The sequence below is a fragment of the Anastrepha ludens genome, chromosome 3 (assembly GCF_028408465.1).
Source record: "Anastrepha ludens isolate Willacy chromosome 3, idAnaLude1.1, whole genome shotgun sequence".
Lineage (NCBI taxonomy): Eukaryota > Metazoa > Arthropoda > Insecta > Diptera > Tephritidae > Anastrepha > Anastrepha ludens.
Window position 1 is genome coordinate 3,016,550 of NC_071499.1, and position 24,926 is coordinate 3,041,475.

General features: G+C 36.1%; 2 protein-coding genes across 6 annotated transcripts in view; both read right to left on the bottom strand.

Annotated features, from left to right (window-relative positions):
* Positions 1-429: 429 nt before the first annotated feature.
* Positions 430-24,926, bottom strand: part of LOC128856834 (uncharacterized) — a 52,829-nt gene continuing 28,332 nt past the window's right edge. For all 4 annotated transcript variants that reach the window (XM_054092212.1, XM_054092211.1, XM_054092210.1 and 1 more), the window contains exons 3-11: positions 18,362-19,352; positions 13,773-13,936; positions 13,562-13,707; positions 4,546-4,751; positions 4,241-4,433; positions 3,872-4,103; positions 2,907-3,797; positions 2,712-2,851; positions 430-2,641 (exon numbers count right to left, since the gene is read on the bottom strand). In XM_054092212.1, coding sequence (XP_053948187.1) covers positions 2,429-2,641; positions 2,712-2,851; positions 2,907-3,797; positions 3,872-4,103; positions 4,241-4,433; positions 4,546-4,751; positions 13,562-13,707; positions 13,773-13,936; positions 18,362-19,254 — 3,078 coding nt within the window. In that variant the 5' untranslated portion in view covers positions 19,255-19,352 and the 3' untranslated portion in view covers positions 430-2,428. The remainder of the gene's footprint in view (positions 2,642-2,711; positions 2,852-2,906; positions 3,798-3,871; positions 4,104-4,240; positions 4,434-4,545; positions 4,752-13,561; positions 13,708-13,772; positions 13,937-18,361; positions 19,353-24,926) is intronic.
* LOC128856839 (E3 SUMO-protein ligase ZBED1-like) lies at positions 6,043-8,215 on the bottom strand. 2 transcript variants are annotated; one of them, XM_054092222.1, is made up of 3 exons: positions 8,021-8,215; positions 6,335-7,947; positions 6,043-6,270 (listed from the first exon to the last, which is right to left on the bottom strand). In XM_054092222.1, exons 1-3 carry the CDS (start codon positions 8,052-8,054, stop codon positions 6,079-6,081), a joined length of 1,839 nt encoding a protein of 612 aa, XP_053948197.1. In that variant the 5' UTR covers positions 8,055-8,215; the 3' UTR covers positions 6,043-6,078. The 2 variants fall into 2 exon arrangements, with proteins under 2 accessions (XP_053948197.1, XP_053948196.1); XM_054092221.1 differs by having other exon boundaries at positions 6,335-8,215.

The window sequence follows — 24,926 nt, forward strand, 5'->3', positions numbered from 1 at the left end:
ACTCACCATTCCATTCGACTACGGCCGTCTATATATACATATATTATATATATTATTATATGACACTTATGCATATTAATATTAATAACAATAAATGTGTGTGAAATTTAACATATAGCCTTTTTAAGAGGGAAACTAAAGAATTATACTCAGAGCGCGATCCGTTTTAAATTTATGGAAGGCCATAAGGATATTGCGCATGAGTTCCCAAAGGGCGAGCGGGAATAATCATATTATGTACAACTCGTCTACTAAAAGTAAAAAGTGCTCAATCAATTTGAATTTTCGTTATTTTATTTCTATTTAAAATCCGACACCTCTAAATTGATACCCCTTATAAATTACTTTTTACATAGGAGAAAAAATAATAGAAGTGGCGTAGAATACAATGAAATAACAGAAGCCTTTTTTGAGTGATACTCTTTCGAAGAAATTTTTCTCCAGTCGTTTTCTAAACCTTTGGCTTAGGTTCTAAAACAACCTACCGTTTTTAAACTTGTATTGTCCATTCAAGCATACATATACAGTATACACCCATTTTTGGGTGTTTGGCCGAGCTCCTCCTCCTCCTATTGGTGGTGTGCGTGAGGACGTTTTTCTCCAAATTGGGGACCTACAGTTTCAAGTCGACCCTGAACGGCCAATGGTTTTTTATGAGGAGCTTTTTCGTGGCAGATATATGCTCGGAGGCTGCCATTGTCTGCCGAGGGTCGACCGCTACATATGAACCCATTTTATTAGACACTCTGAATCTTTGCATGAAATTAGAATTTATTTTTAACAATCTTTTCTTTTATTTTTGCTAATCTACAGTAAATAGTACATAGTAAGTTACTCTTATATGGATGTGGGTGTGTAAATAGTAACAAATAGTTTACAGTTGCACTTTCCAAATTTAAAACAAATGCAAAACATTCAACATCCAACATTCGATAACATTAAGTTTTTCAAAGCCACTTCTCACATATCAATGTACATACCATACATATGTGTGTGTAGATGTGTACTTATTTATACTCGCACGCGCATTTCCATATGCACGCACTTGTGCATATACTCGTCCATATACACGTATACGTTCGTATTCACATTTTAATGTGTATCCATACATGTAGATACACACATACATATATATTTTCTTACAAATATGTAACCATACATACATACATGCGTACGTATAACACAATAATAATACACATTGTACATATTTCATTCAAATCAGTTATGCTCATTCACACAACAATTTATTATATCATATATAATATGTATTAATTAACTTATTTACTTATATATACATGTAGTTTGAACAGTCTTTGTGTCGTTTTAATATTTATTTACGCTAATAAATACCTACAACATTTTTCGTTGTTGCTACTAATTAATATTTTTAATCGAAGATAAATTACTTATTAGTACTAAAAATTCACACATTATATATACACATACATTATACATACATGTATGTATGCCTATGCTATACAAGCGAATATGACGCTTTTACAAAAGTTGTATATCGATATAGACATGTGTACATACTCGTATGTGTATGCCTGTATGTACGGTTATAAAATCGAATAATTGTTCAGGCGTTCAAGCAAATTTTACGTTCATCGTTTATATGCATGTATGGACTTGTATATATACACACGTACGCTATAAAATGGGTTTCAGTTGGGAACCAATATTTAAATACCAACTGTAATCTATACCTATACATGTGTGTATATATACATACATATGTATAGATTTGTAATTTCTCCTTTTGAATTAGTGTGTTAATAATAAATTGAACTTACATACACACATTTATTTTTTTCATAAATACTTTTCCCTATAAGAAACCTATTATTACTTATTCAATATACAAACATATGCACGTATGGATGTATGTGTTTATACATGCATACTTACATTACATGTGTATTTATGTTCAAGTACATATGCACCTGTAAATACCGTTATACATACATACACAGTGACATACGTACATTCATGTGCGCGTATACGAGATATCTAACGGCAAAATGAAAAATCACTCATACGCCATAGTGAGATACGCAAAAAGCGTAATCGATATGGCACCCACAAACGTTCCCCTTTAATATATATGTACATCTGCTACTCAGTTTAACTAAAATATAAAAACTATTTTCCATATAAATGAGGTAGTTGGCAATCGTATGCCGACCAGCTTCGAAGCCTGAAGAAAATCATTTCCTTTGCGCTTAATTTATCCCCAGTCCATTGTTTAATGAAAGTCCTTGCTGACCAAAATGGCCTGTCCGTGCGAACAGCGCGTTATCGTAAGCGACAAACTTGATACAGTTATGCATTTCGCCTAGCATGCGCTTTTCCTTTCGGCCCAGTCTGGACCAAACCAGACTAATTGTTGCTGCTTTTCTGTTTTGATTATACTAATTGATCACTTTTATCGCTTATGACCATCATTATCCTCATCACTCAATTGGAGCTGTTGTTTTTGATTTGTCAGTTGCTGATTACAATGCGACTCTAATGGAGTAAGTGTTGTCACCAGCGCGGTGCCCTTCGTTGTGCTTACATCGATGCATTTATTCTGCTTTTGCACCTCATACTCACTTTTAATATCTACATAGATTTTGCTTTGTATTTGGTGTTCCTCCTTTAATAAAAAACATGCAAACAAACAGTTAGAAATCAGACACATAAAACAGTTCATTAATGCAGTTTACCATTATTTCTTCAATTCTTTGGCTTGAATTAGGCATCTCGTATTTACTACTCTTGTCGCGTAACTCAATTGCTGCGTTAAGTTGTTCATCCAGAGTTTTACCTAATTGGTCTAGTGAGCTCGAAAGCACATGCTCGATTTCTGTAAATCGATAATTTTAATATACACAAAATCTACAAAAGAAACTATTTGGTACCTGTGCTTTTTAAAGGCCTTTTGGGTAACTTTAATTCTGTACAGGGTATTGGTTCGCCACAACGTTTGTTTCCCGACCCTTTTGCTGCAGTAGTAAGAATTGTGGTGGTGGGTGTAGGTGAAGAGCTTGCCAATTGACTTTCAAGTGCTTGACAGTGTTTACAGCGCTCTGCGTTTATACCTTGACATGAACAGCTTTCACTAAGTGAACCAACTCTGTCCGACTCAGTCCGCGAATCATAATGCACTTCTGATTCACAATCATCCAAATCCGTCGATTTTTGTTGCTGATTGCCGTGCAGGTGTTTCGCTGCAGTGATATTAACTACACTAACGCTTTTAGATATAGATGTTTTAACGGAAGAAGTTTCGGGTGGCACTAAAGCAAGTGACGGAGTTTTAGTTGATTTGGCAAAGTGAAAAGCCGCAGCGCGTATTGAAGAGTATAGAGTTGGAGGCGAAGTAGTGCTATATCGATGCATAGCTGCTGCAGATGTCGTTGGACCCAAATCTGGACACATATATTCGCTGACATAGCTCTCTGTCGACGAGTCCCCATCATCTTCATCTTCTGCAGCTGGCGACTTTTGCAAATTTTGTATAAGGCATAGTACCGCTTTTTCAAGTTGTTGGGGGTTTTTCGAAGCGGGTTCATCCACGGACGACTGCGGAATTTTTGCATTCACAATCATAGAAAACTTATTTTTCATCTCCTGAATCCGCCGTTTGCCTTCTTCCTCATCCAGAAGAGTATTTATACAAATGAATGAGTGCACTTTTTTTGTTTCTTTATGGACTTCCAGATAACCTTTTGATCGCAGATAGATAAAATGTCCATTGCGAGTTATAAGTCTGTAGGTGGACTCGCCAGATGAATTATAACAATCGTACACTGGTGCAGAAAGGTGCAGACAGAAAAGAATACATTTATTGGAATGGAAGGACTTACTCTTGTGGAGTACTTACTTTGCCGTAGGGCTACTATCACCCACCGCACATCATCCTGATGCATAAATGTGAACGGGCTCAATCCACACACTTCGTTTGTCATATAACCGGCTACAAGACCAATTCTTTGGTCGCAGTCAATAATACTTCCATCGATTAAATGTCTTGTTTTGTACTCCATTGAGTTGGCTGCCGTGACGCTGTTTATCACTTTAGGTAATCGAATAATGCGCGCCGTCGCAATTAACACCTGCCCCACAAAAGAAGTTATTTTGGAGTTTTTTTAATAATGCCATATAAGGTTCGGTTCTTTTACTCAAGGATTACATATATACATTACATATGTACACACATTCATATGCACTTATTAACCACAGATTTACTTACAATATCATTTCCACTTATTGTATGCAATGGTATCGCATCATCGCGACCGCGCGAGCGTCGGATCATTTGCATATTGGAGGGAAATGTGTTTATTTTCATGCCTCGCGGAGCTGCATCACTGCGCCTAAAGTTTCCTTCGATGTGGACAATTTCATATGCAGTGGGTTCCGAACGCGGACCAGCCCGGGCTAATCTGTGAATACAAATACTACGTTAGATGATTTGTAGAGTATGTATGAATACATATGCTCTTACGTACTTACATACATAATTGCTTTAAATATGAATTTTCATTGAAAATTTACCTAACAGTGAAATTCCGCTTGTCATCTCGCAAACGTTTGTCGATATATTCCTCCTCTTCTTTTGTTCGAGGCCTTGAATTGGCTGAATCATCATCGGCCTGTATGTCAAAAAGCTGTTCCAGATCGGTAGGTATTAACTGTTGTTTCATTATGTTCTGATCTTCGGGATGAGTAATATTCAAAATATTTTGCCCATATAAATCAGTCTAAAAAGAAGAATACACGAACGCGCAGTTTTATATATGTACACACATATTTACATATTAAGTGTATAAATAATAAGAATCAAATAGTTATAATTTTTTATAAGCCAGAAGATACTGCATAATTATCGCGTCACCCACTGATTATTGCCAATATCTAAAGAGTCTGTGGTGAGCATATGCCTAGCATGGGAATCATGGCTACCATGCGAATCATTTATTTATTTATTTATTTATTGTCTTTGAATGGATACATTCTTACAGACTATATTAAGCTAATGTACAATAGTTTATTAGTTACTAAGAAAAGAACGATTTAAGATGATTGACTAAGATGCCATACGGCCATGTAAAATCAGCACCAGAAGAATTGAAAAACATATTTAAATCTGAACATGCCCTAGGAATCGGAGCATTCATCCCATAGTTGGTTCTCGAGAAGCCAATTTTAAAGGTTTCGTGCTGTCGGAGCCTCATATTGGGTATATTAAATTGAATTTTACTTAAGAGGGAAGGACAATCAATAGATCCAGAAATAATACGAATAATAAATGAGCACGATAGAATAGACCGTCTGCTATCAAGTGGTTTTAAGTCAATTAATAAACATCGAGAGCGGTACGATGGTACAGGTTCAGAAAAGTTTAAAGATCGGAGCGCAAAACGAAGAAAGACTTTCTGCACTCTCTCAATCCGATTAGACAGACCTATTTGGTACGGTCTCCAAATAATAGCGGCATACTCTAATCTTGATCTAACAAGCACAATACAATGTTTTGAGAGTGTGTGGGTTGGTAAATGCAGAACAATTTCGGCGAACGAATGCTAGCATCGCATATGATCGTCTTATGACGTGGTTAACATGGCTGGTGAAATTCAGCTTAGAGTCGAAAATAACGCCTAAGTCTTTAATTTCCTCAACGGATTGCAAAGGTAAGCCAGCAATATTATACGAAGTATGCAAAGTGTTGTTTGATTTAGCATATTTTACGTGAAAGCATTTGCTAATATTTAGTGACAGATGGTTTAAATAGCACCAGTTCCGGACATTGTGCAAGTCGGTTTGCAACTTTTCAGAGTCCCTAACACTGTTAATCACCGATGTTTGACCACATCGATGTTTCGATGTTTTTCAGAAAAAAACATCGATGTATCGATACTACATCGAAGTAATATAGTACATTTTTTGATTCTCTATATAATATATATATCTTTATTAAGGATAACATCCTTTTTCCAAACTTAATACTATAAAACAGAAATTAAATCTTTCAAACTTAATACTATAAAGCATAATTCAATCTTTTTCAAACTTAAAACTATACAACAATCATTGCTGTTCAGAGATCCACTTGTTCCGATTGATAAAAAGTAGCATGTCAACATGTTTAAACTGAAGCGAACTTCTTTTTTCGCTTACAACGATTCCAGCCTTACTGAACATACGTTCGCTTTCTGTCGAAGTTGCTGGAACGCAGAAATATTTTTTGCAGCAATGCTGAAATGATTTATCTGATGAGATCTGTAATAATAAAATTTAATTAATACACATATTTAAACGCTGGAATTGACAAGTAAAATACAACCTTCCAATAATCTAAAGGGTTGGAGTTTGATTCCAAATTGTCTAGATTAAAATATTGACGAATTGACAATATGGAATCCACTGTATTAGTTTTATGTTTCAAACTTTTGTTTTTTTCCAAAAATTGAAAAAGGGATGTCTGCGATGTGGAGGTTGATGTTGGCAGGCGTGGTTCGTCGCAAGGGCGAGACTTCTGTGCGTTGAAAAAAGAAAGCTCGTTTTCCAAGAGTTTTTGAGCCTCAGTGATGTTAAATGGTGAGTGAAACGCTTCTTTTTTAAACCGAGGATCTAGCAAAGTTGCCACTCGAGGAACATTGCGAATTTCATATTGCAGTAGTCTGGACGATATGCCCTCCAATAAGCAATTGCAGCTTTCGCGACCTTCAACTGTTTTTAGGTAATTTTTTAACAATTGCAAATTATGCAGAAGTCCGCAAGTTATAGGAATTATTAATGATACCGTGACCAACGTTCGCGAAGAAGTTTGCAATGTTGCACATTCAAAAGGTTGCAATAAAATTTTTATGTCTTTTAAAATTAAAATTTCGTCAGCCGAAAACGGGGCAAGTCCCTTTGGGGTTGAAAGAAGAACACTGCTTATAGCATCATTTGTTTTAAGAATTCTTTCAATCATATGAAATGCGCTATTCCATCTTGTAGGACATTCTTGCTTTAAACTGTATGGCTTCTCTGTATTTTGAGCTTCTTTAAACTTGGCGTAAGCTACTGTGCTTTTCTTAAAAAATCCCACAATACTTTTGCATTTCCCCATAATAACTTTTATTTTCTCTTGATTCAGGCATTGTTGAACTATTAAATTAATAACATGCGCAAAGCATGGCACATGTCTTTTTTGCAATATCTCACATGCTTTTATCATTGTTCTTGCGCTATCGGTAACAATGGCTGCAACTTTGTCCATAACTTCCCATTCAATTAGCACTGCACATAGAGAGTTCGCAATGTTTTCTGCAGAATGATTTTTCTCATTCTGTAACTTACTAGTCGAAAGTACTGCTGTGCGAAGTTTAAATTCTGGATCTATAAAATGGCAAGTTACGGTCAAATAAGCCTCGTTGGCTCGAGATGTCCAACAGTCGGTTGTCACAGCGCAATATTCCACTTCTTGCAAAATGCTTTTCAGTTTCATTCTCATGTTCATGAATAAATTATTATAACATGTTGAAAGCAATGTTGATCGTGAAGGCAATTCGTATCGGGGAACCAAAGCATTTACAAATTGCTTAAATCCCTCGTTTTCTACAATGTAAAATGGACGTAAATCGGAGCAAATGAAATTTAACAATGCGCTGTCCAAATCTCTCTTCCGTTTCGATGAGGCTTCATATTTTTTATCCAAATAAGCCGCCATATGTCCTGAAGCCTTTGGCAACTCACTCACCGTTAACGTTGGGTGTACCAGCTTTAAATGTCCCGCCATGTTGGTGGTGTTTCCGCTGGTTTGATAAATTTTACCACATTTTAAACATTTGGCAGTCTTGCCATCCGAGGACTTATTAAAAAAATTCCACACATTGGACTGACCATATCGCGCCTTTTTGGCTTGCGGCTCTTCCTCTTGCTCTTTTTCTTCAATGGTTGCCGCACTACAACCTACATACAAATGAGACAAAACACAGAGGTTAACTTGTAAAGAAGGCATCAGTTAATATATATATGTACATACCTTGCCCATTTGAAGCTCTAAGATATTTATGCATTATAACCACTGCCTGCCAACACCAATAACTCCAAAAATAACGCTCTAGCTTTTACTGCGTTTTTTTCTCAGTGATGGAAAAACTGGCAAAAACATCGAACATCGGAGAAAAAACATCGATGTTTTTTACGAAAGGAGAAACATCGATGTATCGATACTACATCGATGTTTCGCCCAGCTCTATGACACTCACATGCAAGAACACAAGCATTAAGGTCTTTCACCTCAGCGGTTAACTGTACCAGAGCAGAGGAGACATCAACCGTTTGATGTTTTCGTAACTCCTTCACTTCTGCACACAAATCACTTATTTGCGAAATCAGCAACTGCTTATCCACTTTGAGAGAGCTAATTGCAGCCATCGCACGAGCATTTTCTGATCTCAGTGCAGCAATTTCTCTGATAATTGTATTCAGACTGATATCTAAATTGTTTACGTCATCAGCTGATGTTGATTTCGGCAGTTGTTGATGTGGTGATAATTGTGTACTTAGATTAGCTGGATTCACAGGTACATTATCAGCAGTGGCAATTTCGTCATCCAGGTTAATGGGAGTTGATGGTGCTCGAAGGGATTGTCGTCGAGCAGCGGCACACTTATCACATATGAATTGCTTACCCGTTTTAAGCAAGAATTCAAGGTCAACAGGTTGTAGGTTGACACAATTTAAATGAAAAAGGTCATTGCACTTGTCGCACTGCACTTTGTCTTGTGTACGCTCAACTTTGTTGGCACATAGACACGGCATTTTTAGATCGGTATATTATGCAATAGCCAAGAAGAATAAATTTATTAAAATAGAGTCACTGTCTCGCAAATAAAATTACACAATTTCGTATTTATGATGGTTTAGGATCATATTTAAAACTTCGATAGCGGAGCAATCAAAAAACACGACCGTTCACGTTCGCATACACCACAATTAACGACCCTATATAATCCGGCCGCCGTAGCCGAATGGGTTGGTGCGTGACTACCATTCGGGATTCACAGAGAGAACGTCGGTTCGAATCTCGGTGAAACACCAAAAATTAAGAAAAACATTTTTCTAATAGCGGTCGCCCCTCGGCAGGCAAAGGCAAACCTCCGAGTGTATTTCTGCCATGAAAAAGCTCCTCATAAAAATATCTGCCGTTCGGAGTCGGCTTGAAACTGTAGGTCCCTCCATTTGTGGAACAACATCAACACACTCCACAAATAGGAGGAGGAGCTCGGCCAAACACCCAAAAAGGGTGCACGCGCCAATTATACAATATATATATATATATAATATATAATCCTATTCTGCCGTGAGAATGAGCACACTGCAGATAATATTCTCTGTAGCTGTCCGGCGTTTTCCAGAATCAGACTTAGGCTATTAGGGTGCGATGTACTGAGTATAGACAAAGTGCATACTCTTCCCCGGACCTATTAAGGTTCGTCAATGAATCCAAAAGATTCGCGGAAGAGTGACGTCAAACCAATTTTTCAGTCTTACCATCCATACTGTATCTATCCTGCCTCTCTATTCCTTCCACTGTAATCTATTCGGGTGTAGTACAATGGCTTGGACTTGTCCAACCGCCCACAAATTTAATCTAATCTTATCTACACTTAAGTTTAGCGTGGATATTTTTTCGATTCGAAAGACGTTGGTTGGTTGGTAGAGGTGCTGTCTGAGTCATTTCCTTCAATATTCCTGTGGCCAGGTACCCAGACGAGAGTGGTGTATGTCGTGCGAGTTAGGCATTTAATTTTTCTTTGCACTGTCTGACGATTTTTGAATTGATTGTTGGGACTTTATAGCTAAGGTGGCTGCTTGATAGTTGTTGTCGATGATTTCTGATTATCCTGCAAGTTCCCTTATCCGGGGGACCTCTGCTTGAATGTTACTAACTATTTCAATTCCCAGGCGAAAGGACTTGGAAGTTTCGAGGTCTTTCGAATAAACACCAGCGCCGACGCCGTAATCCATTTTGGATCCATCGGTGTAAAGTGCGGTGGTATATTCCTTGACTACTTAATTTAACTCCCATTCCTTTCGCGGGGAAGGCGTTATGATATCTTTGATTTTCTGAATAACTAATCAATTTTGCGTACACCACTCTAAAAAATATTTGAAGTCGTTGTCCGTAGTTTTTATAAAGTAAGTAAGTAAAGTAATCTTATAAACATACACATACATACAACGCGTATAAAGCATTCATAAACATATATATATATGGTATATATATAGATTAAAATGCTGATTTAATTTAGAAAAAAATTAATAGCAAAGAAGACCTTGCAGTGAACGGAGCTAGTTCTAAATAAGCGATTTCACTAAACTTCGGCAATCGTCACTAGTAACGTGCCAATATATTTTCCTTGTAAAGGGTGATCAGTTTAGCGAATTTTAATTGAAATAAAACAACGACAATTCAAATTCAATCTTTCTTATTTTTGTGTAGAACCATGTCATTTATTTTTTAAAGATAAACCCTTTCAAATGTTGGCCGCAATCGAAGCTAGTTTATCCACAAAGCATGTGGAGTTTTGGGGAAAATCCACTGGTCCGAGACGAGATATAAATTGCTCACCGAAGCGACGAGACAATAAATCCATTGTTTCATGGGCTGTATGGCAAGCAGCGCCATCTTGTTAGTACCAAATGTTGTGGAGATCACGAACTTCAATTTGCGCATCACGGCATCAAAAAGTCGTGTATCATGGCGCGATAGCGTTCGCCATTCACCATTACATTGGCGCCAGACTCGCCAAACGGCTGTTTTCAATGGATTCTTGAATGGCTTCGGGTTGCCATTATGCCAAAAATGGGTCTCATCGCTGAACGATTATGTACACCATTAGTTGGCCTGAGCGCGCGATGAACACTTTTCACAGAGCGTCGATTTTCGTAATAGAATTGTACGATTTGAAAAAGTTGTTGAAGCGTACAGGTAAGTTTTTCCATGATGAAATGTCAATGAATACTGAAAAAATTATGTATTCAGTTCGACAGTAGTCATGCGTGATCTGTCAAAAAACCATATTGGAAAAAGTACCTCCAATCTGATCACCCTTTATAACAAATATTACAAAAACTGTGACTACATTTTCCGCGAATTTTGATTCGTCGTCGCCGTAGTGGCGGCTTGATCTACATAGTTCCTGAGAAGTTTTTATTAAAGACGTTAAAAATAACGGCCGGTTATTCTGACCACGCGGTATTTATAGGTAATTCACTTACGTACATTATAAAAATGGAAGTCGAAAGTCAAAATAATGTAGAATATTATTAAATATATGGAATTAGAATAAACCATAATATTATCAAAAAATATCAAATGAAATTTACAGAGGAAATCTAGCGAACAATTGATACAGCTGGATAGGTTGCAGGGAGCCGCTCACTATGAGACAGACGCTTCTGGACTTACGGATGTTGATGACCTATCTGAAAGTTGCTCAGTAAGTGAGGCAAAGCTTCCGGTTTCAAAACACGAACGGACTTTTTCCTGTCTTTGTCTGACATCTCTAGACTAGCCTCTCCAACATGGGTAACATTTCTGGAGTACCGAAACACTCCGTTGGTACAGCTCAGCCTTTCGCAGATGCACGCAATTTAAAAACAAATTCCAGCAGAATTTAAACGAAAGAGAATTAATCATCCATTATGACAGGAAGCTCTAGCTACGATCAAATTGGACTAACGAAGATCGTTTGGCATGTAATGAATGTGTAAGAGCTACAATCTATTAAAGGTGATATCAAGAATGAGCAAATCAGCGAAAAGAAAGGCTTACGACATGATCAAGGAGGGGAAGAACAACCCAACTTCTAAAACAATTGTATCAGTAGCGAAGCTTTATGCAGTTCCGATATTGAAATAACCGAACTTCATATAACCGAATTGCCTTTTCATACGAAGCGGATATTCCATTGAGTACAGCATGTAAATTCGTTAAGGGCGGAAGAATGAACAAAGTGTGCCAGCACTCCAAAGTAATCGCATTTAAAGGGGAAACCCAGGCAATGTGATGTGTGGAAGGAAAAGGGAAGCTACCGGAACTTCAGCAGCTAAAAGAGCCAATAAAACTTCGCTACAAGGAATTACTGATGATTCAAAGCATTTCTTCAGGAACATCAGAAATGATAGAAAGAGTTTTTTATAGCGGTCGCCCCTGGGTAGGCAATAGCAAACCTCCGAGTGTATTCCTGCTATGAAAAAGATCCTCATAAAAAATCGCATCTGCTGTTCGGTGGCGACATAAAACGTACTTCCCTAAGAAATAAGAAGTACTGTATTTTTTAGACTATTAATTGAATAAATAAATATACACCTCACCTCACCTCACAGGTAAATTCAGTCCGTATGCAGAAACAGCTTTTTAAACCCAATTGGAAATTCTACCCAAATTGTATGTTGGTATACATTGTTTATACATCGATAGAAATCTAAAATCTGTTTTCGAGTCTAATTGAAAATTTGAATTTGTACGAAAATTAAGCAAAAGAAAAAAAATATTTGGCTGGACGGGAGGTAATTGATTTAAACGCTATTTTAAAAGAAAAATCGTATATAACACAAAAATTACGTGTGGCAGCCTTCAAATTATCTCCCTTTAGATTTCAACTCAAGTTGAATATTTACCGTTTGTGCTTATTGGCTTTACCCGAGTTGTGTATAATTGAGTAGAAATGAAGCATAATCATAGTGCATATATGAAAGAGCTTCAGGAATAGAAATCTGCAAACCAAATATTAGTTTGTGGAAAAGAAATCCAGTCTTTTCTCGGTAGATGTCTATAGTGATTGATATCTCGTAAAGTATCGATCAAACAATTTAAAGTTTATGCTCATTGTCAAGGTGACATTTCACATTCAAAAAAACTCGTTTACTGTTTTTTGTTTGCTCCATTCAGTTGTAAGTTACAATGGAGTCAACAAGAGAAAATTTGGTACATTTTACATTTTGTGAATGGTGTTTATGGTGCCGAACTTTAACAACTAATTAGGTGCAATTTTGGTTTCCTCGATTCCGTTCAGGCATTTTTGATGTTAAATTTGTCGATAAAATCACAGAAATAATCGAAGTTGACCGGCATGTTAGTAATCGTAACATCTCCCAGGAGCTAAGGATCGACCACAAAACAGTTTTAAACTATTTGCGCAAACATTTTACGCAAAACTAATAGATTTTTTCCCCCAACCTAATATTATATGGACGTTCACTTACGTGCCCGCCCTTATCTATGTAAATACATAAGAGCAACATTATTTAATACAAATCAGACAATGGCTTTCATTTTATGTTTTTAATAAACTGAAGATTTTTCATAAACTAAGTGATTTAAAAAACCCTAACCTTTTGCTAACACACACTTCAACAGGGTAGTAGTTTTCGCGAAAAGTCATCAAGTTAAGAAAGGGAAGAACACATTTTTGCAAAAAATTTAAAACTTTGATAGTAAATTGAAGAATTTTGCAAATATCTAAAACTTTTGACTTTCCCATTGATTTTTGCTTCTCTTTGTATTTATTACCTGACAATGACCCAGGTATTGTTCAACGCTCGATGAAATTAAGACGATTTGACCATGACATGTAAGCGCTATAAAAAATCTATCTAGCATTTCCATTAATGAGTCCGTATATTGCGGCCGAGGACTATTGAGACTTTCCCCAAATACTGTAAAATTTGAAAAGAAAAATTAAATGCATGAAGTGAATTTATATAATTATTCCAGTGCTTACTGTACTGTACTCGTAGATAATGTGCGGACAAACGAAGAGTCGTAGTTTTATCAACACGCTTGGGAGATTCTGCAACGTGTGGCACCATCGTGGATAGCTCTTGAATGCATCGATTTAGTTTGTCACGTCTATTTTTTTCTGCTCGATTTCTTGCCTCACGCCCACTGAAAACATTGCAAATTAAGGGATTCAATTATTTATTATTTAAGACACCGATCGATCTTTGCTATAACCTATGTACATATTTCGAAATAATGTGAATGAAATTTTTCTTAAATTTATGAAACAGTTGATATGTATAAATCTATGCTTATAAAATCTGGAAGGACTCTACGTAGTCTGTTGGTGGGCTTACCCCTATCATATATAACCCGCGGAACTGACCCCTAGTGTTGAAGAGAGATTGTATGCAGTCGTAGGCTTTAGATGTTAATCCTAATGCACTATTTTAAAACAGCTAAGTGTGTCCGACAGACATACGGTACTCTAGTGCATAGTTACCATTAGCTCATTTATCCCCGTTACGCGTTGCACTTTCTGCTAGTCCTGCATCGCCTATAAGTGGCCTAAGTACTCGTACTCCAACTGAATTTTATACGGCATGAGCAAGCATCCCATAATTTTTCACTAAAAAAGGAAAACCCCAAAAGGATATCCAATTTGAAAAAAATGTTAATATTAGTACATAATTTATTCGTTATTTATTTGCACCCGTATGCTAAACCAATCAAATTAACTATCAACTAACGAATTTTCATCTTCGTCGAGTTTGTCTTGACTTCATTTTTGGTGAAATATCAGCACTACAGCAATTTGGCGGAGTGGTTCTGGACTTGTTTTCAAAAAGACATAAAACTCTACATACGAAAATGTCAACTTGCTTTTCACCTTAAGAATTGCTTTCACCTAATCGGCTTTTCTTCTGCCCACGATTTGTTGACGCTAGTCCATGGAAAAGACAAAAATATGCTCAACTAAACTGACTACACTCCACTCTACTGGTCGCCGCACCAGTAATTCTCAATATACAAGTACCCACATTACGCATACAATTTCGCAACACGCAAAAGCTGTGTTGCGCTCCGTTCTGTAATTTCTTATATGTGAAAAAAGGATTTATACAAGAAAAAGTATTTATATAATTTTCGCGGGATGCCCTGCACTTCAAAGAAGCCGTACCAAATATCTCGGCGATTATTTCTTTGAAGACCTGGGAAATTTGCAAATTTGCACTGGAGGGACTAGTTATCTTCTTAAAAAGATCTAAGAGAGTCCGAGAGTTTTGTCTTAGACAAGCAACCTGGATAACCTAACCTAAATAAATCCTTTATTTCACGCGTTCCCTTCGAAAGAGCATTATGATAACGGACTTATTGCTAACGAAAATGATATAACCATCTATACAGATGCCTCAAAGTTAGTAAAGTAGGCGGAGGGGTTTACTCTGTTAAACTTGGTGCTAATCAATCATTTCGCCTACCTGATCATTGCAGTGTATTTCAAGTGGAGGTCACGGCTTTAAAGGAGGGGCTTACATCGATAAAAACGAGAGTATTGTCCACAAATGAAGTCTCTACTTGCTCAGACAGTCAAGCAGTCAAATGTTCGTCAAAAACAGTCTTAGAATGATTTTAAATGACATATCTCAATATCACAAAGTACACCTTATCTGGTTGCCAGGCCACAGGGACATGGTAGGAAACTGCAAAGCAGATGAACTTGCTAGAATAGGTAAAACCCTTGATATCCGATTGGATAAAACGGTGACGCATATGCCCATAGCCACTTGTAAATTACTAATGAATAGGGAAACCATCAATATAGTAAATAAACAATAAATTTGGCGAAGCCTAACTACATGCGAACTATGCATGGTCTTTGTTTTATAGGTAACCAAGCCAGAAGGTTGGGACTCCTATACTACGACTTTTTGTAGAAGCTGTCTTAACACGGAAGATGAGGAAACAATCAGTCACTTCCTATGTGAGTGAGGCTTAGCCAAAAGGAGACTTCATATTCTTGGTGGTGCATTCTTTACAGATGTAGCGGATATAGAGCATCTTGAACTAACAAAGCTTTGCTCGTTTATAAAAGCTGCAGAATATATTAAAATGGAGCCTATAATTTAAGGATGCGGCCTCGGTGGTCTAGTGTAAGTGCACTAGCCTGCCATCCCAGAGGTTGTGGGTTCGAATCCCATGTAAAGCACGGTCCTCGCACTTTTCCAAATTTACCTACTTTTCCTTTTTCTAACAAAAAAAAAAACAAACAAAAAAATCTCATTGCAGAACCCCTAAAACTTATTCTTCCATTATTTGTATTATTTGCATTGTGGCTGCTAAAACAAGCAAAAACAAAGAAAAACACACAGTTACACAATGCATCAGTGGAGCTAGCCAGAGGAAGCGGGCAATCGCGGTAATATCCCAGACACACGAAATTTAGTAAAATCCCCAAAAATCTGTGCGATGCTTCTGCCAGAAAAATTTTACACACAGATGGCGCTCCAAGCAGTAAGAAGGCGTAGTTCCTAAACAACGATAGATGGACACTCCCACTACTTAGGACTGATAGCGGCAGGCTAATCACCTACCCTGTCAGAAATCAAATAGATTAACGGAACCAACGCAAGACAAGTCTTGTCGAGACCCTATGCTCCCGAGAGGAGTGAACAAGGAAACACAAGTGTGAGGATAAGTTCCAGTGGTATCACAATGGACCTACGACAGGTCTAAGTGTGACATTACGACAACTACCCTGCCTACTCTGGTCCAAAGTAAGCCATAAATGCACTATTTTATTTGATATTATATACATGCATACTATTGTGTACAGACCCTTCCTTAATTTGCATGGACCCTTGTCGATCGATATGGCAATATCGTTGTTTGCTTTCGCTTGGGTTGCTAGCTGTCAACACGTAATTATAACGTAGTCAGAAACAGCCCAAGCAGGGGTTGAAGCTCAAAGTAGAGGTGCCACACCATAACACATAACAACATATTTGTGCATCTCGAGTGTAGAAAGCAGCAAATTACAATGCAACTGGTTATGGTTACGTTGGTTTTTACGGTAATGGTTATGACTGCGGAATTATGACATGTCACCTCTAATCGATTACAGTGTTGCTCATATGTTGGTTCCATCAGCAAATTTATGGCGTTATGGTTATGGCACCTCTACTTTTGGCTTGAAACTTTACTTTATAATATATAAGTAAATAATTTCTTCTATAATATTTAATTTGTACAATCTTATAATCCAGAAATACCCGCTATCTAAAAACTTGAAAAATTAGTTACTTTATTCTAGTGTATTATTTTTGCTTCGTTTCTGTGGTTGCTATCAAAACTGAGCATAATTCTGGAAAATTTCGTTTGCAATTGGCATATGCTCTCATCTTTAAGATGCTATTTAATATCACTTGCAACTTTGAAATACAAGAATAAGCTCATTAATACTATGCTGCTTGGCTCTCGCCTAACAATAAGTAGACTAAGTGAGCTCTACAGTAAACAAACTCATCTCACCAGATAAGTTCCTCCTGAATAATTTCTATAAAAAGAAATGTGTGTAATTATCATTTTCAATGGAGGGTAATTGATTCAACATTACAAGTATTCCCCTTGGACACGATAGGGGTCCCTCATGTTTGTGCATAGAAAAAATGTGATGCGGTTCATTAGTGTCCTGCTGAGTTAAGAAGTGTAGGTTGTACACGTTGAAGCTCGTGCAAACACGACCGCGGATTTCTTCCGTTCCTCAGTAACACATACTCACAAAGTCTAGCCTCAGCACGTGATCCAAATACGAGTAATAAGACAGCTACACAATATCCAATACTTTTTCAACTTTGTGAATGGATGACGTATAAAATTCATCATAATTTTGAAATGTAAACTTGTACGACTACAGTACTGATACCCACCACGGTTCATAATACCAAAATATCTGCACTAAAACATATGACACATTTATAGTTACACAAGTGCATTTTTACGCAAATGTAAACCATTTGCGCGCTTCGCCGATGTAGACAGAAAAATGGGTAAATTCAACATCCAGAGTAAATACTCTGCCAACACACCAATCTTAACGTTTCCGCTGGGACTCTATATATGAAAGCTAAATTTGGTTTCATCTAATAGCTACCAAATATCTAGCGAGCTAGGGGCAAAGTCCTTAGCAGAAGAAAGAATCCTAAATCGAATAAAAAAACTCAACACTCCACTTTTAGCTATGCGATGTTGTAAGGAAGCCATTCATCATCATCTCATTCTTCAGAACAAGAAAATAACCGCAGAATATGGATGCTTTTTGCGATGGTTGTTAGTTTCGGGATATCTTATTATAATTCCGGGATCCCTACTGCATTATTCCGATGGGCAGAGCAACACGAGCAACAATATAGATTATCAAGGCACTTAGAGACTATCAAGGAAACGAATATATATATGTGGATATGATGGAATGAACCTCGGTCTCATAGAGATCGTTCAGCGAACGTTGTACGTTTTTTTATATAAATTCGATCTTTATTCCTTATTTCTAAGAGCTTAATTCACTACATATTTTTGGTGAGTACTTACCTATTGGAAAGCTGCAACATATCCAACATGGGATCGTGAGGATAGCCGCCAAAATTATGGTACCGCTGTTCAGCATAAGGTCGGTAGTATCCACTTGCTGAGCCGTGCGGTGCATTTGGGTACCACATATTTGCATGGTAGCTTGATGATTGCGGATATTGACTATATATTGATTGTTGCGGCTGCGCGTGTGGACGAACAAAGCTATGAGTACTAATTCCATGATGCGTTTGCGGCAATGAATTCCCATAAGAAACAGGCGGTTGCAAAGGACGTACATGTGATGGGGGAAGCGTGAAATTGTAATGGTACTGCGTTATGGACGGTGGTTCTAGGATCATTTCGCTGGGCGAATATTTAATGTCTTGTTCAATATTTTCGTTGTAAATATTAGAAGTTGGAATTCCACTGGAATCTGTAAGCGTTCCACTGACTGTTGATGATGCTGCATCAGCATCAGCATCAGATATTGAAGTAGGTAGTTGAAAAAAGTTTGAACTGCTCAATTCAGTTTGAAATGGGCTCGTTTGTGGCACAGTTCTATTGCGCCGACACGTTTTTTCATCTACTATATCGGATACCATACCCATAACTGGTGTAGCTAAATTTGATCCAGTCAAGGTACTCGCATCGTACTCGGCTACATCTAAGGCGGATATATTATCATCCATGAAACCATCGTCATTTTCCCATATCCGGCAATTGAAATTATTGCTGGGGTCATCTTCCTCTGTGTCCAGAGTTTCGAAAGCGGTTGTAAGCGGTTGCGATTTGTAACCGCTTGACTGAATTGTTGACGTAATTGGTACGTCGTCAAGGTTATATGGAATGTTCGGTTTAAAATCTTCTTCATCAGAAGTAACTATTTCACTGCGAGTCTCAGAAGTGCTCATGGTGACGGGCAACACTAGCGCTGTCTAATGAACAGTACTTATACGGTTTAAATCCACATTAAAAGGGTATAACATAATGTTCCTCACAAACCAATAACCTGCAAAAAAAATGATTTTTTGTTTATGAATTCAAATACACTTGCATTTGTTTTATTTTAATTATTTATTTGCGAATTTGAATGTATTTACACATGTATGTACATAAAAGGTGGTGAAAAAATGCGAAGAACTTTAACCCTGGATCACTAAACATTCGTCTAATAGACTACGTACGCCTGCAGTTTTGCGAATTCGACATATTCGCGTCACACCACCTCACTAACAGATCTTTCATAAATAGTTAAATAGAAATAATATTGTATAATACTTCTCTTAATTTACACTTATGTGTTTGAAATAAGAAAAGGAAATATAAAAATTTACTTGTTTTTAATTTTACGTAATCTCTGAGACGTATGATTAGTGACAGAGTAACACTGGTTCACGTTTAGTGATCTACGGTTAAGAAAGTTTGATAGACAAGGCACCACCAAGTAATGCACTCGCCTTACTATTTACCCCAGTTTTTATTTTTGCCATCCTAGGTTAATATTTTTATATATTTAGCCTGTTTTCTTGGACTATCCAGCTCATTATCCCAATCAATTCCCACCTGAACCATCCGAATTATTACTATGAGTGCATGAGTGCTATGAGCACTGATATAAAACTACTGTTTTAGTAATACGAAGAAGAAAAAGCATAAACAACCTGTTGCATCCTTCCACAAGAATTGGTGTCGAAAATGCATTCAGGATACTTAAAATAAGATTCAGTCGATTACTTCATTTCAAGGAAAACATAGACTTAGACTCAATTGTTACAATAATTAAATGTGGATGCATTTGAGATAACATTTGCTGTTTGGAACATAACAGCGCTGACGATGAAACGTTAGTAGCAGCAGATGGACCTCGGCGTTTTTCAAGAGCTACTCAATTCAAAAGTTATCAACTTGCCATCATAGTTTGTGGCGTATCCTTACATTTTTCTGCAAAAAAACGCAAGCTTTTCTAATTTATTTCATATAACTGCGTGTTTATGTATGTATATGTACAGTCACAAAGGCTATGCTGCCTAACCAAAAATAACAGAACGGATTATACATTTAACCAGATCCCTATCGGGTTGCATTTGCGTATATAGTATTATATAGTTTTAGAAAGATTAAGCAACACCTAATAGTTGGAAGTCTTAATGAAATTTTCTCAGCAAAATTTTTAAAATTGAGCAAATGTCCCCGAATCTCCGGAGTTCCGTGAGTTGTTTAGTTATAACACTCAATAGAGTCATCTGAAACAAAAAAAATTAAATGCATTTGTTAAATAATGTTTCTCGAGGTTTGGGAGGATTTTTCGATTTTTCAATTTTTCGTTAAAATTTGAAGCAAAACAACCGATATTCGTTAATAAAAAAACGGCAAATTTGTTATTGTAAGATTGATAATTATTTAAAAAAACTCTGAAGAAATCTGTCCGAATAAAGTGAAGAGGTACTGTGCAACATGTCACAGCGATTGGTCCAGTTATGGCGTACACAAGCTTCAAAAAAGCAAGTTTCAGAAAACGCAAGGCACATTGAACAGGCAGTAGTAGTAGAGTAAAAACAACGAGAACAATGTATTTTGATTCTGCTTCTGATCCCCAAAATGGCAAAATTTACAAACAAAGATTGATAGTTTGTAGTAATTTAAACAAAGTTTGACAATTTAGAGGCCAAATAAATATAACAGAATCAAATCAACTGCCCTACTGATACTACCTTTTCAGTGTGCTTTGGAAAAACGCTTTAAAGTCGAGCAGGTATAGAAACCCGTTCTGAAGTAACGGACGCTAAAATACTCGTAACCATTTTACAGATCCATAAGTAAAAACACCCAGAGCTGGGATTACCTGATTCCAAAACACTCCTTACGTAACATGGTTGCATACAAAATTATAAAATTGAATTTCGTATAAATTTAGATATTTATCAATAAAAAAACATTACTCCAGCTAAGAAATATATTAAAAATATTTGTTATTCTAAATTTTCCAAGTCAAAGATATTATCTAGTATTTTTTTTTGTCGATATTTTATTGTGTTTACCATAAAAGTTCTAATTTAGCATAGCAACCCCGCCACTACGCTTAAGCAAAATGACCAGGTACTCACACCATCACACACCTAGGTGCCTGTCAAAATAAAAAAAAAAGGAAGAAGAATGTTTTAACTTGGAATTTTGTGCAATGCTAATAACTTCGGAAGCTTTGCTGATTGACTTACCACAAGTGCACGGTTTGGTTCGATGTTGTTGTGCAATAGTTGCTAACATAGAGTTTTAAGCACTATACTGCCCTTTTAAGAGCTTTATTCTGAACTCAAATGGAATCTGCATTTCTCATAGGTAGTGGAATTCAAATAGTTAAAGCTGTGTCAGCTCTGAGTTTACAAGAATCTACAAATTTAAATGCACGAAAATGGGATCAACTTAAAGACTCAGCTGGTTGGAATCCATTTGAAAATATGGCAAATTTGGCAATTCGGTTCTTGTCATTGTCATACCCAAATGCAGAAGTTGAGCGAGCTGGCAGTGAATATTTTTATAATTAAAATTCGTAACCGTTTATGCAGTTTCAGTAAAAGCATTGGTCCACAAAAACCAAAACGGTTTAAAAAGAGAAAATTGTTGTTGTCATAATTACAATATACCAGCTGATTTAATACCGATGGTAAACATGCAAAATGCTAAATATGACTTGAAGTCAATTTTATGGCCACAAGTTGAAAATAATGAGGAAATAGATTTTGAAAATAATGTGTGATATAACGTTTACAGTTTAAATGTAATGGAGGCACATTTTTTTGCAGATTCGTATAAATAAACTAACAACAACCAATTAAAGAAAATTATTTTTGTTAATTTTTTATCTCAAATCAGCAGCTAAGCAATATTTTTGGCCTTTCCATTTGGGGCTTAGATGAACAATTTATCTGGAGTATCAAGTCTAGAGTAAGAATAAATAGCTGGCCTTAGGAAAACAAAGATTTAATTATTAATTCCTACTGACTATTTAACTTAAAGCTAGTATTTTCCCCAACTTTTATGAAACTTGATGGCATACATAACTGAATCATTATTACAGATAATCCCGATAATTCAAACAGGTGGCAACCCTGTGAAACATTGTCAGTGGCAACACCTAGGTGAAAAGTCTAGAAATGTGATACACTATCTGTGTGATACAGATATGCATACAAGAATTGCTCGTTTAAAGTTATAAAATAAAAAAAATAAAAAATTCCGACGTGTACATGAAAAACGCCGATACACGTGATTTTTATTTTTTCTTCCCTTTCCGAAAAAGTATATTTGGTTCATAGGACAGAAAAAAGTTCGTTTTTGTACCGCAGTGTTAATTAAACAGTGATATTTTGCGTAGATCAAATAATTTAGCAATGTTTGGAACACATATTTGGTGCATGTTTTGGTTAATACTTAGACTTCCAAAATGTTACACAGGTTGACATGATTTTAGAATGCCTAAAATGCAGTATTTTACCATGTCGAACAGTTGTGTGAGTACGTTGTCAAAGTACTATGTTTTTTAGCGAGCAGGCTATATAATCGACATATTTTTATTTCTTAAAGTTTTCACGGGTCATTACCCACAATGTGTACTTATAATATACATAAAATGTTCATTATTTCTAAAATTTTTGTAAGTGAAGTTAGTAAAAATAGTTCTTAGACTTGAAAAACCAGTCTTCTCAAAAAGAAAAATCAATCACCGGGAGTATTATAATTAATTTTTTACGTATGTTAAATGCAAACTGAAAAATAGTCTTTAACTTAATGACAATTTACTGCTTTTAGTATGGTAGAACGGACTTTCTTCAAAGTTTTGGGGCTTATTAAACTTCAAAAGTTGGTAACACCATAAAAAAAGGAAGGCGAAAATTAAAGAATTCTTGCCATTGGCTACGTGCATTAGCTCATGCGGACGAATAGGACCCACTTTAACTTTAAATGTTTATGTCAAATTTTTTTGTTTAAAATGAAGCAAAGCCATATGATTTTCCAAAATAATATACAAGCGGAATTTTTGAATGTGTAGAATTTGTATGTTGGAAATGGACCCGTGTAGACATGGATTCAAAGGATGTATTTTTGAACATACTTATAATTGTCAGATGTGTAGATTTTACATTATTTTTCTTTAGTATTTTACAGTTTGGATAATTATTCGCACAGTATTCAAATGGATAAAGTTACAGGTATTTTGGAAATCACTCTGTACTAAGCACCCTGTGATGTGCGACTGTTTATATGGACAATATAAAACTAAATGTATTCGGTATAAAAGTTTTCAAAAGTCCCGCCGGTCGAAATTACGTCAACTGTGAACCTTAAGGAAAAAAATGGTTGAAAGTAAATGAAGAAAACTCGCACAACCATCTTACGTTAGCGCATTGACGAAGTTTCTTTAGATTTATCTCTTGATTTCTTGTAGCTTAGGATGACAGCGGCGTTAGTTGGATTTACCGGCGCAATTAATGATTAAAATGATTCAAATTGTAGAGTGATAGACGGTCGATACGCGGATTATTGAACAACTGATTTGCTTATTGGATAGTTTTGTCAGTAAAAGATGGACCGCAGGCAACGAATACAGATATTAGCTGTGCTGATACTAAGAAATAATTATTTATTTGCAAAAAACTGTCAAACTGCTCCGAAATACCAAAACTATTAATGTAATTTCGAACGTGTTAGTATTAACTAGCATTGCCTTCAGTCTTTCTTGTTCTTCTCTTTAAAGGATTTATTATTTTTCTTTCACATAGATATTAACTGTCATTTTTCAATAATGTTGCCGTAGAAAATTCCCCGCGCTATTGCACTCAATTCTTGAGATAATTTCGAAATAAGTTTTTCCTCCCGATTAACGCCACCGTCCGTCTAGGCTATTAGGCTACATTCAGCTGAAAGGCATTGAGATTGAAAATCCTAAATATATACTATTGTATACATATATCTGATATCTGAGAATGTTCAATCATCCAAAAAATTAAAAACTTGTAATGACGATGAAAGCGATAACGAAAATACCGAATACCAATTTTAAAACATTCAAAAATATTGAAATGCCTTTAAAATAAAAATAAATTAAAATAAGTAACATTTTTTTGTCTCTTAAATTTTTAGACTAATAGCATGCAAAATCATTTTCAATGATAATGTCATTTGCGTGTTCGCAAAGACTTTTTTTTAATACTTTCAATTAAACTTGTACACTCTAGTATATAACGAATTCTTCTATTTTGTTGAAAATTAATATTTTTTTGTTTTATAAAATTAATAGAGAATAAATTCTCGCTTGACCCAAAGCCTAGTAGCGAGGTTTGAAGTATTTCAATGTGGTAAAGCAGAAAGTAATGTGGCGTTTTTAAATAAATGCGCATTTTAAATGCCAGTAATAAAATTGCCCATGAAGCTCTTTTTTATCTCCACAAATACAACGACTTTGAAGTTGAATTTGAGTTTAAATTTGGCGTAGGCAATTTTTACATACTTACATACCTACTTATAACAATGTTAGATTCATTTTGTAAAGGAAATTTACATCTTTAAATATGTATGCAAGTAAATT

Excerpts from the sequence above, each read along its gene's own strand:
- LOC128856839 (XM_054092221.1), bottom strand. The coding sequence starts at position 7,996 with ATGCCTTCTTTACAAGTTAACCTCTGTGTTTTGTCTCATTTGTATGTA. Across the intron at positions 6,271-6,334 it reads ACCCTTTAGATTATTGGAAG|ATCTCATCAGATAAATCATT; the intron begins GTTGTATTTTAC and ends TTATTATTACAG.